Genomic DNA, 15,238 nt, shown 5'->3' with positions numbered 1-15,238 from the left:
GCCCACACCTCCCTAGGGACCCCGCAGGCCTGAGGACAGTGAAGGCTCTACCTTTCCTCATCCCACCAAAGCCAGGTGAGGCCTATCTGGACACTCCCGAGCTCTGTCTCAGGTGCAGTGGCCACACGCCTGGGAGAGGGGGCTGCACGGGGCAGGTTCTGAGGAACCAAGGAGCCTGCTGCCGGTGGTGGCACAGGCAACAGTGGCCCTGAGGCTCAGGCCTCGCTCCTGCCCAGGGAGTGCCCTCTGGGGACAGCCAGGCACCAAAGGTCCTGACTCAGCCACTGCCTCCCCTCTGGGTCTCCTTCAAATTCCCCCAGCCCTGAGTTTGAGAAAGCCTTTGGGCAGGGCTGTGAGCCTCAGTGGCTGGCTACCTGCTGTCCAGCTGGAGGTGTGGGCACCCTGGCGACCAGCTCCAAGTAGGGAGTGTGCCGTGGCAGCTCTCGAGAACTTGGCTCTTCGGCATCTCCCTCCCCTAGTTACTTCCCACAAGGCGCTAACAGGAAGGCCCTTGAGGCTTCTAAGGGCAGTGGCTTCCTCAAATTGTCTACCTCCAGCCCTGGCCTCAGGCTCAGGGCCACCTGCCCCTCTCTCCAGGAGACCGTGCATGTCCCACACAGCCTTCCTCCTTTGTCGCCCTCTGGCCTGGTACAGCTAGTACAAAGGCACACGTGGGCAGACGGGAGGCTCTCGCAAATACCTTTGATCATCTCCTGATGGAAGAGAGGGCAGGACGGAACTGGGAGGCAGCTCCGCAAGCTTCAGTCCCAAGGTGGGCCGGGGAGAGTGCTAATGGGTCTGAGGGCAGAGGCTGTGCCGAGGCGTGTGGCTACCCGCCCCTGCCACCCCCACCCCCCATGCCCTCATCCTCCTCCCTCAGAATCTCTCCACTGACAACCACCAAAGGCACTTATGCAGCTCGCACCCCACCTGCCAGCCCCCACTCCCAAAGGCAAACAGCCACATGAAACCCCTTGCCCCTGCCTTTTTTCTAGGCCATCAGCATCCCAGGAGGCTAAGGCCTGGCAGGTGGCCTCCCGTCCTCAGCACTGAGCTGTGTCTGAGCTACTTGGGAGCCTGACTCCACCCAATACTTGATGTGACCCCAGACCAGAGGCTCCAGTGGTTAGGGCCTGGGGGTCCTTCCCTCCTTCCTGCTCAGCTGGTCCTGTTAAGGGGGGGGAGAATAAGGAGCCTTCAAAAGCCCACATGCAGGCCAAGTCAAGGACAGGCAGCTTCTGAAGTTTAGAAGGGGCATGCGGAAACCAGAACAATCGTGGGAAGGGGCTGGGTCAGCAGGAGCAGGAGCCGCTATTCCCAGCCCCCGCAGTCATCAGGTGAGGTCCTTGCAGCTATGGGCTCCCTGCTGCAGAAATGAGACCCCTTGTCTGGGAGAATGGGATCTCAATTCCACACCAGTCACGCCGGATCACAGCTCAGGCGTCCTGCCTCCCCTGTGGAGCTTGTGTCCCCCATGGGTCTCTGTTTCCTGCTGGCCTAGGCAGCCAAGAGGAGGGGCCAGAAGCCCCGGCCCTTGTTCACTGCAGCTTCCTCTCCTGAACCCTTGCAGCCCTCTTGCCTGGCTTCCTTGCAGCCCTCTGTGCAGGAGATCGGCGCAGCCCGCCACAGGCTGCGGTAAGGGCTACGGCTCTGCTCCCTGTGGACGTGAGGCAAGCACAGACCCAGACCATTGTCCCAGCACTGCGGCAGATGTAGGCTGCTCAGGGGCAGGGGCCATTTACCAGAAGCCCAGAAAAAAGGTAACTGCTGCCTGTCTGTCCGAATAAAGAGTTTGGAATGTTTACAGGTTTGATCACACAAGGAGCTAGAAACTAAAGGCTTGCGGCTCAGGAAAAGGAGCGATGCTTCTGACCAGAAGGATCCCAAGATTGGCTGAAGCCTCACACCCCAGTCTCTTCTAAGCCCCACTCACTGAGCCCCTCTGTGCCTGCACCTGGCGAGAAGCCCCTGGCAGGATGCTCCCGCAAAGGAACAGACGCTACGATTGCTAGGTCACAAGAAGACAGCCCATTCTGCCCGACCCTCGCACCCAGCTGGCCCAGCACAGCACACAGCCCAGACATGCTTGCTGAACAGCGGCCCTGCCGGGAAGAGGCCTCGCCACGCAGCTGCAGATCCTGGATGAAATGACGTTGGGTGGGTGCCACACTGCCTCTGACCACCACAGCCTGTTCTCTGAGGAAATTCCAAAGAGCAACGGAGGGAGGGGGGCAAGAGTCTGGGGCTCAGAGGGCGCAACCCCAGGATCTAGGAGAGCAACCAGCCAGGGGTGACGCGGCCCCGATGGACAGTCCAAGTCACCCCAGCTCCGTGGAGGTCTGTCTGCACAGAGAAAGGTGCTACACAAGTTCACTACTCTGACCCACGAAACGATTTATTGTGCAAAGCCCACACAGGCTCCAGGCCTGGGCCAAGTCCGAAGCTCTAGCTGGGCCCTGGCTCTGGGCCTGTTCTGTGGTCCCCACTCTGGCCAGTGTCTGCTGTGGAGTGTACAGGTGTCCGTGAGCGTGCCCATGTGTGAAGAGGGCCTCCTTGGGTCATGGGCGCTTGGGCGTTGTGGCATCCCAGCCCGAAGTCAGGTCCCCATCTGCTCAGGCTTAGGGACCACACTGGTCCACACAGTCCTTCCCGCTGCGGAACACGTGATAGATGCTGGTGGGAGGGAACATGGCGACAGCACCGAGCAGGGAGCCCACCTGGATGGCCACACCAGCTGCCAGCAATGCCGGCCGGCCGCCACCATGCAGCAGGGAGCTGGCGGCCACCTTCACGTATGAGAACACGCCCAAACACAGCACCCAAGACAGCACCTGGGAGGGTGGACACGGCAGCAGGCTGAGCACGAGATGCTCGCTGCTCTGAGGCAAACCCCCTCCCCACTGCCAGCCTCTCTGCTTCAGTGTCCCAGCGTACTTACCACGAGGACCACTCCTGCGGAGGTGCCCACCAGGGGTGGGCAAGGACTCAGGATTGCCAGCGCCATCAGATAGGCCCCAAAGAGCATGCCCAGCATGGAGAGACCTCCCAGCCCTGCCAGAGACCTGCAGGGGTGGAGCAGAAACTCAGGGCTGGCTGCACCACGACCCAGCCCCTATCCTTCAACTCCACCCTAAGCGGCCTGGGCATCCACGTGTACCTGCACAGGACGCCCATGGCCAGGAAGCAGGCGAGGGGGTTGGCAGCACTGCCCAGCACCACTGCCAAGTGGTAGGCCAGGCGCCCATAGGGCAAGCAGGAAAAACTCTGCACGGCAGGCAGCACGCCATTGGTCAGTGCGTTGGTGACGGCCAGCAGGCCCAGCAGGCAGGCTCTGTGCACAGGGAGCAGCCTGTGGGCCTCAGGGTCTGGGCTAGCAGTGGCGCCTGTTGCTTGGCTCGGTGACTCCCGCAGTGGCAAGGCCTCTTCCTCCTCCTCTTCCTCCTCCTCCTCCACTCTGGGGGCTCTCACCTGCAGGTCAGACTCTGGACCTGCTGTGGGTACAGACGGTGGCGACGGCAACAGCAGCAGAAGACCCTGGAAGGCGGCAGCTGAAGTGACCAGAAGGGCGGTCAGCATCCAGAAAAAGGTGCTGGCAGGAAAACGCTCCGGGAAGTCGTGGGGAAGCCAGAGGGTGCCACTGTTGGGAGCTGGCAGACATTCAAGGTGGCCTACACCCTGCACTAAGGCCAGCACGCAGGGCAGCAGGGCACTGAGGCCCTGACCCAGGAAGAAAGAGCGCAAGAAGGGAGGTGGGAGGTGGCTCAAGAAGGGCAAGAAAGTGACGTTAGAGGCACAGCAGGCCAGTGCCAGCACCAAGGCCAGTGTCAGGAAGGCCACAGAGTGGAGCTGCCCGGCCACTGGGGCCACGTGGTGCCACAGTGGGGCCAGCAGGGCCGTGCCCACCACGCTCAGTGCCTGCACCACCTGGATGGGGGCCTGCTCGCTCTTGCCAGGAGCCAGCCGTCTCCACAGGGTCACCACCAGCAGACCCAGGTTCCCCAGCGCTACAAGCACAGAGAGATAGGATGGGAGGCTCCAACCTGCAGGGAAGGGAGATCACGTCAGGGGCTAGATGCTCAGGGACAAAGAGCAGCTGCCATCCACCTCACCTGGCACATGTCCCCCCACTTCCCTGCACACTCCCACTCACCCTCAGGAAGGTCTTTTACCACCACAGGCAGCTCCACCCAGATCCCGTTGATGGCAGCCCAAGAACCCATGCCAAAGAGGGCCACCAGCAGGTGGGTCAATACCAGACGGCCCAGCGGGGGTGCTGCCATTCAGCCCGAGGCTGGGTCCTTCCGAACAGGACAGGGTCACAGCCTGCTCCTCTTTCCCCACCTAGGTCCAAACAAAAAACAAAAAAACAAACAAACGCAACGCTTCAGTTCTTCTGGGACCTCATGACTTCTTCTACCTTGAAAGTTAGTAGACCCGTATTCGGGATCACAGACCAGAAACGCAGAACTGGACTCTGAAGAGGACCAGACCGCCTAGACCAGGAAAACGGGAAGGTGCCCGGGGGTGGGGGCTGAGGATGAGACGGGCCAAACATACCAAACAGCACGGCTAGGTGTGCGAGCAGAGAAGCAGAAAGCCTGCCCAAAGCGCCAACGGCCCCAGAGGAAGATGGGGAAAGAAAGACCCGATCTGCGGGTCTGAGTAGCCCAGACCACCACCACCCTCACTCCAAAACGGACACGACTCCGGGACAGAGACACCCATCAGGCGCCGCGCACACCTCCGCGGCTTCTGCGCCCAAATGGGAGACCGAGGCTTCAGCGAGACCCAGTACCGCAGGAGTCAAGACCCGCGCGGCGGGGAGGGGCGGGCCCGGCGCCGCCCCTCTCTGCATCAGGTGGGCAGCGAGGAGCCGGCCCGTGCGCGGGGGGGGCGTGCGCCTCCTGATCCAGCACCTGCGCGCTCCCCGACCCGACAGCCAGTCGTCTCGCCACGCTACGAGGGCGCTGCCTCCGGCCCAGGATCGCAGCCTCGACCCAGAGCCGGCGGGACTGGGAAACGCTGCCCGGACGGAGCGAAAACTCCAACCCACCGGGCGAGGGACGAGGAAGCCGCGGGGGCCAGCCCCCGGCATGGCCTGTCGCCGGAAGCCCCGCCCCGGAAGTCAGTGCTGAGCCGACGCGGAGAGGATTGGTCCGGGGCTCAGGCCCCGCCTTTACGCGGGCACGCTGCGCCTCCGCCCGGCGGCCTCGCCTGTTCCGCCACAGGCCCCGCCCCATCCGCTCCCCTGGGGCGGTCCGGGAGTTTGACCGGTAGCTATGGCTCCCGGGGTGGCGCGGCGAGCTCGGCGGCGGCCCCCGCGCAGCGTACGGAGCGCACGGCCGGTCGGGGTGCGGGCTCGCTCGGCGGAGGACTGGTGGTGGGACCGGCTGGCGCCGAGCGGCTCCGGTTACCATCTGCTGCAGTCGGACAGCATGCTCCTGGTGCTGCCCGGCCCTGGGCCTGCCCGCACTCGCGTGCAGAGGCGTGCAGCCCGCCGCACTCAGCGGCCAGTGCCCCCAGCGTCCCGCGCCGCGGCGGTCAAGGCTAGGCCCAGACCTGCTCCGGTTTCGGAGCCGCAGCAGGGGCCCGACCCAGGCTGGGGCGACCGCATCCCCCTGGAAATCTTGCTGCAGATTTTCGGGCTGCTGGTGGCGTCCGATGGGCCCATGCCCTTCCTCGGCAGGTACCCCAGGCCCATCGAGCGCAGCAGCATGGCTCAGGCTGACCTCTTGGCCACCGAGCGGGTGGCTGAGGCGGGGGCCGAGGGCGAAGCCATCTGAGCGTTCACACACGCAGACGAGAGAGTACAGTCTCTCACGAGGTCCAGTTAGAGCCCCGAGGGCCTGTCTTTGTGCTGAGGTGTCTGCAGCGTTGTGAGAATAAAAATGGGACAGGTTACTCCTCTTAGAAAACCCCACAGCGGCGGCTACGGAAAGGCCCAGCCCCTCAGCAGAGATTTTCTCCCAGGGCTGCACGCGTGTGCCGCCGCTGGCACGAAGCTGCCTCCCAGCCTGCGCTGTGGCACACCGTGACCCTGTCGCCCCCGTTGGCTGGCCGCCTCGCCAAGAGCGGAGCCAAGGCGGAGAAGAAGCTTCTCGCTTCTCTGGAATGGCTTATGCCCAATCGGTGAGACGTTCCCTCTTTTCTTTTATGCCCTCATTTCATCTCTGTGGCTTGTACAAAGCCCCAAGCCCCTTGGTGTTTCCATATACCAAAGTGATGGGTGGGGAGGACGCCAACAGAGGGGCACCGTGGGAATACTACGCAGCTCTGCCTCTGCTGTCGGCCCAGGTTTTCACAGCTCCAGAGGCTGACCCTCATCCACTGGAAGTCCCAGGTACACCCTGTGTTGAAGGTGAGAGCTCTGGACTGCCCTACGCACCAGTCATGACACTTTGGGGTTGCCCAGTACTTCCAGGGAGTGGGGCAGGCACATGGAGCCCAATGTTGCCCCGTGGGGAGGCCTGCCCGGTTCTCATTTCCTGTTGTCTGTTTCAGTAGAGAGGTGTTAGCAGTGGGAGCACCCATGCTGGCCTGGCATGGGCAGGAAGGAGATCATAGTTGAGTCGCCAAGGAGGGTTTGATGTCAGCCACTGGTTTCTTTCCTTTGTGGACCACAGCTTGCCTTCCCCCCAATCTCTGCCGGTGCTCTGTCTTCCCCAGCTGGTTAGCGAGTCCTGTCCTCGGCTCACCTTCCTCAAGCTTTCTGACTGCCACGGTGTGACCCCTGATACGTTGGTCATGCTAGCCAAAGCCTGCCCCCAGCTCCACAGCCTGGACATACAGCACTCCATGGTGAGCCCTATGTCCCCAGGGGCCCTGAAGAAGCCTGGGCCGAGGTGACAGGTGCCCATGTGCTGGGTTCCCAGGTGGAGTCTACAGCCGTGGTGAGCTTCTTGGAGGAGGCAGGGCCCCGAATGTGCAAGCTGTGGCTGACTTACAGCTCCCAGACGACAGCCATCTTGGGTGCGCTGCTGGTAGGTTGGCGACAGGTAGGAGCAGAACCAGACGCTGCGCCAGGCCAGCCAGGCCACTGGCCCTGTGTTCTCTTCCACCTCTGTAGGGCGGCTGCTGCCCCCAGCTCCGGGTCCTGGAGGTGAGCACTGGCATCAACCGCAACAGCACTCCTCTCCAGCTGCCTGTCGAGGCCCTGCAGAAAGGCTGCCCCCAGCTGCAGGTACCCGACACCCCTCTTCTCCCGCCTGCCACTCTCCCTCCCCACCTGCAGCCTAGGCCTTGCTCCAGGTGCTGCGGCTACTGAACTTGATGTGGCTGCCCAAGCCTTCCGGGCGAGTGGTGACTCCTGGCCCAGGCTTCCCCAGTCTTGAGGAGCTCTGCCTCGCCGGCTCCAGCTGCAACTTTGTAAGCAACGAAGCCCTGGGCCGCCTGCTCCACGATTCCCCTAACCTGCGCCTGCTGGATCTTCGCGGCTGTGCCCGCATCACACCTGGTGGCCTGCATGATCTGCCATGTCAAGGTCAGCTTTCTCTGGGCAGGAGGGGTGTGGGTACCCTTGCCCACCCCACAGCTCATGCCTGCTCTTCACCTCCAGACCTGGAGCAGCTTCACCTGGGTCTTTATGGCACGTCAGACCGGCTGACTCTAGCCAAAGAGGGCAGCCATCTGTTGACCCAGAAATGGTGCCACGCTCTGCGGGAACTGGACTTGAGTGGCCAGGGCTTCAGCGAGAAGGACCTGGAGCAGGCCTTGGCCGCCTTCTCAGTCACGCCTGGGGCCTCACACCCAGCCTTGTGCTCGCTCAACCTCAGGGGCACCCGGGTCACACCGAGCACAGTCAGGTCAGCCTCCCCTCCCTCGGTCCTTGCAATCAGTACAGCTTGCCTCCCTGACAAGCCTGGTTTGCAAGCTTCAGGGATCCAAGAGGGGAGCACATACGGACCAGGCCCCTGCTCAGGATTGACCTTAGGGACGCCAGGGGGGTACTGGGCTTGGGCCTCAGTGGCTGGGGGTGGCAAAGCCAGTTGTGGCACGGGCAGAGAGGGCTCCTTACCCGGGCCTAGCCCTGCCAGGGCCTGGGTCTTTTGGAGCCAGTGGCTCAACTCCCCATGGCCTGCCCTGCCCCACAGCTCTGTGATCAGCAGCTGCCCAGGCCTGCTGTACCTCAACCTGGAGTCCTGCCGCTGCCTTCCCCGGGGCCTGAAGCGGGCCTACCGAGGCCAGGAGGAAGTCCAGTGGTGCCTGGAGCAGCTGCTCACCAGCCCCCCTTCTTCCAGCTAGGCAGTTCCAGACCTCAGACCCTCGGGCAGCCTGCGGTGCCCTCCACCCTTTTCCAGTTGCGATGTTTGAACGTTTTGTTACAATAAAACATTTTTAGGAACTCTGTGTGGTCCTTGGGGTGTGGTTTGAGAGGACAGGTACTGTGCCTGAGGAACCATTCAGGGCTAGGGCTGGGGGAGAGCTTGTGCCATGGGGGAGGGGTGGTCTGCCAGGGCTCCTGAGGCTGCGTGTGCTCGTGCCTTGCTGACTCACTGCTGGGCTTGAGTCTTGGACTGGGTGTGTGTATCCTGTTCTCAGGGACACTGAGATATGTTTGTGCCTGTGGTTGTGCTTGAAGCTCTGCCTGGGCAGAAGTGGCAGTGGAAAGGGGGAGGCCCTACTCAGCCATGGGGTTCAGTGTGGGGCGCCTGCCTGCAGATGTCTCTGCAGCTTAGGCCTGGGACATCCAGCCACCTTCCCTTCAGGTGAGGATTGTGAACCGGGCTGCTCAGGGGGCCGCTGGTGGTGTGGGGACTGGCGGGGAAGAGCACGCTCCCTTCAGGGTGGGGCTCGAGGACTCCCGGCAGAAGGGACAGTCAACAGAACAGCCCCTTCTAGAACGCGCTGTGCAGAACTTCTAGAACCCGGGCTTCGCCCAGCCTACACCAGCCTACACCACCACCTGGTGTCTCTCTCCTCTTCTCTTTGTCTGAAAGCCGCTCCTTCCTGGACCGCAGCCCTGGAGCCTTTCTTCTCCCAGGTAGAAGTGCGACTGTGAGCCTCTGGGCGGTGCCAACCTCCTAGCAGCCCAGCTGACCCTCTGTGCCTACCCCAGACCCCCAAGGGCCGGGTTGGCGGCCTGCCCACCACCTCCGGCGGCAAGCGCTTCCAGCTCTGGGCCCTAGGACTGTTCTGCACCGAGCGTCACCTGGCCAAGCGCCTTAAGAACAACAGCTTCTACCCGTTCATCCAACAGCAGCCCAATGGTGCGCGCGGACCCGGAACCCGAGCAGGGCGGGTGCGGGAGCCGGGGCCCTAACGTCTGAACCTGGTGGCGTAAAATCCCGGGCGGGGTTGGCGGCGGAGGGGGCGGGCCTGGACCCGGGGTCTGCGTGGGGGCGGGGCCTGGAGTCGGAAGGGGCGGGGGCGGGGCCGAGCCCTGGGCTGGCGGCGATGCAGCTTGCTCGGGGCCGGCTGCTCCGGGCGGAGCTCCGGCGCCACCCCCGCCGGCTGCCAGCGGGGACCGGCTGTCTTCACGCACCGCCACCGCGCCGCCCCCAGTCTTCGTGCTTGAGTACTACCTGGACACGCTGTGGAAGGGGACACTGCTCTTCGTCGTCTGCCTCCTCCTCGTCAGCTTCGGCTTCGTGAGCCAGGTCTGAACTCCTGGGCCCGCCCCCCACGGCCTTCCTCCCGGGGGGCTGGAGTCACCTCGCGGTGCCCCGCCCCCGAAACCCCGGGCTGCTCAGGTCCCTGTGGCTGCCGCAGGTGCAGAATCAGGAGACTTGGGGCTTCCCCGCGTGCGGCGTGGTCGTCGGCCTGTGGCTCATGATTTCGTCTTTGCCGCGGCGCCGCCTGGTGCTGAACCACACGCGTGGCACGTACCACTTCTCCGTCCAGGGCCGCACCGTGTGCCAGGGCCCCATGCACCTAGTCTACGTGCGCCTGGCGCTCAGCTCCGACGGTGAAGCCCGGCGCGGCCACGGACGGTGGGCGCGGGGAAGGGTGTGCAAGGGAAACATCTCCGGGAGTGTGGCGGGGCTGGCTAGACGGCCCACTGTCCCCCCGCCCCCGCCACGGTCCTCAGAGCCACACACACACACACACACACACACACACGCCCCTTCTCCCCTCCCTCATCCCCCCCCGCCCCCCCCCCCCCCCCCCGCCAGCTCTCTCCCCACCGGAGCTGCTATCCCCTAGAGCCTCTGGCTGAGCCCCTTGCCCCTCTCCAGCTTATGGAAGGTGCTTCTTCCAGTTGGTTCTATGCGGCCACAAGCTGGAGCCGCTGGTGCTGGTGCAGCTGTCAGAGCGCTACGAGGTGGGTCTTGCCCCAGTCCACCCTGGGGCCCCTTCCCTCCTTGGTTCCACAGGAGGCCTGCCACTGCTTAGGGTCTTCAGATGGGGCCATTTCCCAGGCAGAGTGTGAATACCACGTGGTCCTTGGCCCAGACTTTAGTGCTGGCAGCTGGGGGAGAGGTGACAGGTCCTCTCGGTCCAGGTGAGAGCTCACCGCCACCCATTCCCACAGCAAATGGAATACTTGGGCCGTCACATTGCCCGGAAACTCAACATCAATTACTTTGACTGCCTGGCCAAGTCGTACAGGCACGTGGTCCGTCACTGGCCACTGGGGGCCACCTTCAGCCCCGGCATCGTGCAGCGCAAGACCGGCACTTATGGCCAACAGACCTTGCAGTCTGACCTGGACGTGTGATTCTGAAGGCAGGTGCCCCAGCGCTGCCCCTGCCCCTCAGGCGTACAGTCTCCCTTTCCCTGTGATTTCCCACCTTCACTGGACCTTAGTCTTCCCCTCAATAAAGCCACCTCTTGCTTCCAGGCAAGTGTTTCCTCTGGGGGGCGGGGCGCGGGAGGCACAGCTCGGGGGCCTCAGGGAGCAAACCTCGGAGTTTTGAGCTGGTTGAGGGTAACCGGAGGAGCAGGGTGAGTAATGAACAGCAGCGCCGCCAGGAATTTGGAGTCCTCACTGGACAGGTGTGGGACCCACGGCCTCCCTTGAGCAGCAACACTCACCTGGTCCTGTCCGGGCTCGGGAGTGCAGAACAGTGAGCAGCGTGCAGGGGTCAGAATTTGACTGGTCAGCCTGACTCGGTGCCTGGTCCCGTCAGCAGTGGGATGGAGCACAGCTGCAGGTCCAGCCTTGTGCCCAGGGTACAGCTTGGCAGACAGCCCCCAGAGTTGCTGCCTCAGTGCTCCTAGGGAGTAAGCTGTGGAGCCCTAGACCAGAGCTCAAGCCTGCCGTGCGCGGCAGGCCCGTGTGTCCCTGGAGCTTGCCCCCCACACCTGCTGGAATACCAGTCCCATATGCCCTAATCCAGTGGGTGCTCCCACGTCCCAGGCACTGGGAGCTGCTGCGGGCGCAGAGAGGGCAGTCGGCCATCGGGGACCCAGCAGAAGTGGCAGCTGGTGCTGTCCGCGTGGCTCTCTTGGTCAGCATGTCCCCTCAGCGCCACGCTGGTGACCCGAGTCTTTGGGCGTCGTGCCAGTGAGTGTCACTGGAACCAGAACCTTCAGGCGCCATGTACACTGGAAATGCGGAGCCCCTTGTTAAAAAGTTACTGGGGCGCCTGGTGGCTCAGTTGGTTAAGCATCCGACTCTTGATTTTCAGCTCAGATCATGATCTCACAGTTCATGGGATTGAGCCCTGCGTTGGGCTCTGTGCTGGCAGCGCTGAGCCTGCTTGGGATTCTCTCTCTCCGTCTGTCTGCCTCTTTTCTCGTTCTCTCTCTCTCTCTCTCTCTCTCTCTCTCTCTCTCTCTCTCAAAATAAATAAATAAGTTTTAAAAATAATTATTAAGGATTTCCAGAAGGAGACGCTAGAGTATCAAACCCAGTATGGGGGAGCCTGGCTGGCTAGTCAGTAGAGCATGTGACTCAGGTTCTCTGGGTTGTGAGTTCAAGCCCCACATTGGGGGTAGAGTTTGCTTAATTAAAACAAACAAAACGACAACAACAAAACCCAGTATGGGCTGGGATTGGGGCCCTGTGTGACTGCCCAGGTCACACATGCTATGAAGCTGGCCCTCCCTGGAACCATGGCTCAGAGCCACTCACTGACCAACTCCTGATCCTCAAGCTGGCCAAACCCAGTGGGACACCAGCATCCCTGCCTGTCCCCAGCAGGGTCCAGGGACTGCTGGAATTGCTTTAGGCAGCCTCAGGGAGCAGTTGTTATTCATGGCACAAATGCAGGGTCCTCTTGCCCCTCTAAAGAGGGTCTAAGTTGTCTGCCTACAGACAGACAGAGTGCCCTGCTTTTACCAGGGGGACAGACTGGAGAGGGTGGACAGAGCTCAGCAGTGATGGGGTTGGGACAGGTTGGGGGACAATGTTATGCGGGAAGGTGACAAGTGTAGGCCATGGGGCTAGGCTGACTGGGTGAGTGCCATGTGACTGAGCCAGACCTGGGGTGCCCAGGCTGCCTGTCCGTTTTGGATGGGTTAGAAGGGCATGCCAGTCCCTTGGGCTCTGGGAGGCTGCTCAGATCTCTCAGCCTTCAGGTTGCGGACTCAGTTTCATCTAGGAAGGCAAAGTTTCCTCCCTCCTGGAGCTGACGATCATAAGAGGCACATATATTGAGGAGCTAACTTCTATACTGCTGAAGTGGCTGGAGGTGGGGTGGTGTCCTCTAGCCGGGGGGGGGGGGGGGGGGAGGGTGCCAGGGAAGACCTTTCCAAGGATGCAGCACTTGAGCTGATACAAGGAGGCGGGGGTCATGTGGAGCTCTGGGGAAGGGGACAGGAAGTGTAAAGGTATCATGCAGGAACAAATTTCTTGGCTGGGCAGAAGATGAGAGGATTGGGAAAACATGGCAATTGTAAGCAGGCTCTCCTTGCCCATCCTGCACTAGGCATACGGTCCCACAGAATAAAGACTGCATTTCCTACTCTCCATTGCAGATAGATCTATGTGGTCTTGAGACTAATTCCTGGCCGATGCAATATAAGAATCAGTATGTATAATTTCCAACTGTGTCCTTAAAGGGAGGGGTTTGGTATGTTTGCCATTTCCTTTTTTCTTATGGCCTGGAATGCACCCACAATGACTGGAGCTCAAGCAACCAACTTAGACCATGAGGTAGAACGCATGTGTTGAGGATAGCGATGCAACAAGATAGCATTGTGGAACTTGAAGATTGTGCAACTGTCCTGCCAACTCTGGATGGCTTATGTAGAACTCTATGCAAAAGAGAAAACTTGGGGCACCTGGGGGGCTCGGTTGGTTAAGTGCCTGACTTCAGCTCAGGTCACGATCTCGCAGTTTGTGGTTTCAAGCCCCGCGTTGGGCTCTCTGCTGACAGCTCTGAACCTGGAGCCTGCTTCGGATTCTGTGTCTCCATGTCTCTCTGCCCCTCCCCTGTTTGCACCCTCCCTCTCTCTCTCAAATAAATAAACATGAAAAATAAAGTAAGTAAAGGATGAGTATGGTTTTGTGTTTTTCTCCAGCAAAGTTTTGCTGCTTGGATGCAGGGGTGGAATAGGCAGATAGCTTGGTCTAACAAGGGTTGGAGATTACTAAGGACAGTATTGTAGGAGTGTGGGGTCAAGGGAGCGGTTGTCATTTTGGGCCATGGGACCTGAGCTGGGCAGGCAGAAAGTGAGGACAGGAGTCGAGGGGCAAAGAACAAGGGCCTCAGTTCTCTATTGCCACATAACCAACCACCCTACACTTAAGGGCTTAAAGCAGCAAATACTTTCTCATTGTTTTGCGGATTGGGTGGGCCCAGCCGGCTGGTGACCCCGCGTGTAGCTGGGGTGCTCGTGGCTGCATCAGCTGCAGCTCGGCTGGGGCCAGATGTCTAGGTTGACCCCCATCCTCCAGGGCCTCTTTCCAAGTGGTGCCTGATCATTCAGCAGACTATTTTGCTCCGGGTTTCCAAGAGAGAGAGTTGCAAGAGGACTAGCCCCAGCGCCCCACAATCCCATTATACCTCTGCACGCATCACTCGTGCTAATATCCCAATGGCCAAGCCCAGAGAGTCAGTATGGAAGCAGTCTAGCAAGTACATGAACACCAGCTTTATGGGGGTCATGATTGTAGGCAGTCCATGACAGACCACCCTCCAAGGCCCCCCAGTATGTCACCTTGGCACCCAGTTCAGTCCTCAAGTCCGGGATCTCGCATCTAAGTCAGGTCCAGGTGCAAATGAGGGTTCCCAGGTGTCCTTCCGTGGGTTCAATCCAGCTGTGTGGATGCTCAGTGCAGAGACCTGTGAACTAAAAATAAAAAAAAACAAAAACAAAAAACAAGTTCTCTCCCCTCCCCCCACCCCATGTACATCAATGAGACCAGCAGACTATCTTCAATAGACACTTCTATGAAAATATGGGGGAAGCCTTGGGTGTGGGCTGGGTTTAGTCACTTGCACCCAAAGAACAGAGTATGGAAGAGGAAAAACAACAACCTTAAAGTAGAAAAACCTGGCAGACACCGCCTTAAGCAAGCGATTAAGGTTAACATCTTCAGTGATAAGTCATGTTGACATCGTGTACTCTCTGTTCTGACACCAGGAGAAGACCACATCACCTCTGTGATCTCCTCCCCAAACCCTAAGCTCCAGGCTAACTGCAGGAGAACATCACACAAACCTCAGGTGAAGGACATTCTACAGAAGTGACCGTACTGTCAATCAAGGTCGTGAAAAGGAAGGAAAGACCAAGAAATCCTCAGACCTCAGGAGACTAAGGAGACTAAATGCAATGTGGTGCCTTGAATTGGTTGCTGCAACCAGTAAAATGTTAGCATATAAAAGGGGGGGAGGGGCGCCTGGGTGGCTCAGGCGGTTGAGCGGCCAACTTCAGTTCGGGTCTTGATCTCGCCGTTAGTGGGTTCAAGCCCCGCATCGGGCTCTGTGTTGACAGCTCGGAACCCAGAGCCTGTTTCCGATTCTAGGTCTCCCTCTCTCTCTGCCCCTCCCCTGCTCGCTGTCTCTCAAAAATGAATAAATGTTTAAAAAATTTTAAACAAAACACAGCAAACTCCAAATAAAGCCTGGAGCTCCATCAATAGTAACATACTAGTGTTGGCTTCTTGGTTTGTGACAAACGTACCACAGAAATGTAAGATACTCACATTAGGGGAAGATGAGGGGAGAGTGTACAGGAAGTATCTGTATTATCTTTGCAACTTTTCTATAAATCTAAATTTATTCTGAAGTAGAAAGTTTATTTAAATTTTTTTTCAAGACAAAACACTTTTATTCCTTTATATTAAACATAATTTATTGTCAAATTGGTTTCCATACAACACCCAGTGCTCATCCCAACATATTTAAAA

The 15,238-nt window shown here is 60.0% G+C and overlaps 3 protein-coding genes across 11 annotated transcripts; 2 read left to right on the top strand and 1 right to left on the bottom strand.

The window, feature by feature from the left end:
- Positions 1 to 2,374: 2,374 nt before the first annotated feature.
- Positions 2,375 to 9,542, bottom strand: SLC52A2 (solute carrier family 52 member 2). 7 transcript variants are annotated; one of them, XM_045049680.1, is made up of 5 exons: positions 9,522 to 9,542; positions 4,151 to 4,341; positions 3,158 to 4,040; positions 2,939 to 3,062; positions 2,375 to 2,856 (listed from the first exon to the last, which is right to left on the bottom strand). In XM_045049680.1, exons 2-5 carry the CDS (start codon positions 4,278 to 4,280, stop codon positions 2,446 to 2,448), a joined length of 1,548 nt encoding a protein of 515 aa, XP_044905615.1. In that variant the 5' UTR covers positions 4,281 to 4,341; positions 9,522 to 9,542; the 3' UTR covers positions 2,375 to 2,445. The 7 variants fall into 7 exon arrangements, with proteins under 7 accessions (XP_044905615.1, XP_044905612.1, XP_044905616.1 ...); XM_045049677.1 differs by lacking the exon at positions 9,522 to 9,542 and adding an exon at positions 5,054 to 5,190; XM_045049681.1 differs by lacking the exon at positions 9,522 to 9,542 and adding an exon at positions 4,917 to 5,128 and having other exon boundaries at positions 2,375 to 2,831; positions 3,158 to 3,548.
- On the top strand, positions 5,233 to 8,341 carry FBXL6 (F-box and leucine rich repeat protein 6). 3 transcript variants are annotated; one of them, XM_004000222.6, is made up of 9 exons: positions 5,233 to 5,686; positions 5,971 to 6,129; positions 6,295 to 6,358; positions 6,667 to 6,798; positions 6,873 to 6,980; positions 7,067 to 7,180; positions 7,249 to 7,480; positions 7,556 to 7,802; positions 8,091 to 8,341. In XM_004000222.6, exons 1-9 carry the CDS (start codon positions 5,280 to 5,282, stop codon positions 8,239 to 8,241), a joined length of 1,614 nt encoding a protein of 537 aa, XP_004000271.3. In that variant the 5' UTR covers positions 5,233 to 5,279; the 3' UTR covers positions 8,242 to 8,341. The 3 variants fall into 3 exon arrangements, with proteins under 3 accessions (XP_004000271.3, XP_023104549.1, XP_019678825.2); XM_023248781.2 differs by lacking the exon at positions 6,667 to 6,798; XM_019823266.3 differs by lacking the exons at positions 6,667 to 6,798; positions 6,873 to 6,980.
- On the top strand, positions 8,628 to 10,779 carry TMEM249 (transmembrane protein 249). The gene is made up of 7 exons (XM_023248351.1): positions 8,628 to 8,637; positions 8,706 to 8,980; positions 9,056 to 9,206; positions 9,502 to 9,596; positions 9,709 to 9,904; positions 10,176 to 10,261; positions 10,472 to 10,779. The coding sequence occupies exons 1-7, from the start codon at positions 8,628 to 8,630 to the stop codon at positions 10,655 to 10,657; spliced, it is 999 nt and encodes a 332-aa protein (XP_023104119.1). The 3' UTR covers positions 10,658 to 10,779.
- The last annotated feature ends 4,459 nt before the right edge of the window (positions 10,780 to 15,238 follow it).

This window comes from Felis catus, chromosome F2 (assembly GCF_018350175.1).
Source record: "Felis catus isolate Fca126 chromosome F2, F.catus_Fca126_mat1.0, whole genome shotgun sequence".
Lineage (NCBI taxonomy): Eukaryota > Metazoa > Chordata > Mammalia > Carnivora > Felidae > Felis > Felis catus.
This window is presented reverse-complemented; position numbering and strand designations above follow the sequence as displayed.

Excerpts from the sequence above, each read along its gene's own strand:
- SLC52A2 (XM_045049680.1), bottom strand. The coding sequence starts at position 4,280 with ATGGCAGCACCCCCGCTGGGCCGTCTGGTATTGACCCACCTGCTGGTG. Across the intron at positions 4,041-4,150 it reads GGTAAAAGACCTTCCTGAGG|GTTGGAGCCTCCCATCCTAT; the intron begins GTGAGTGGGAGT and ends CCTTCCCTGCAG. Across the intron at positions 2,857-2,938 it reads CCGCAGGAGTGGTCCTCGTG|CCTGCTGCCGTGTCCACCCT; the intron begins GTAAGTACGCTG and ends TCTCGTGCTCAG.
- FBXL6 (XM_004000222.6), top strand. The coding sequence starts at position 5,280 with ATGGCTCCCGGGGTGGCGCGGCGAGCTCGGCGGCGGCCCCCGCGCAGC. Across the intron at positions 5,687-5,970 it reads CCCATGCCCTTCCTCGGCAG|GGCTGCACGCGTGTGCCGCC; the intron begins GTACCCCAGGCC and ends ATTTTCTCCCAG. Across the intron at positions 7,181-7,248 it reads AAGGCTGCCCCCAGCTGCAG|GTGCTGCGGCTACTGAACTT; the intron begins GTACCCGACACC and ends GCCTTGCTCCAG.
- TMEM249 (XM_023248351.1), top strand. Across the intron at positions 9,597-9,708 it reads GCTTCGGCTTCGTGAGCCAG|GTGCAGAATCAGGAGACTTG; the intron begins GTCTGAACTCCT and ends TGGCTGCCGCAG. Across the intron at positions 10,262-10,471 it reads AGCTGTCAGAGCGCTACGAG|CAAATGGAATACTTGGGCCG; the intron begins GTGGGTCTTGCC and ends CCATTCCCACAG.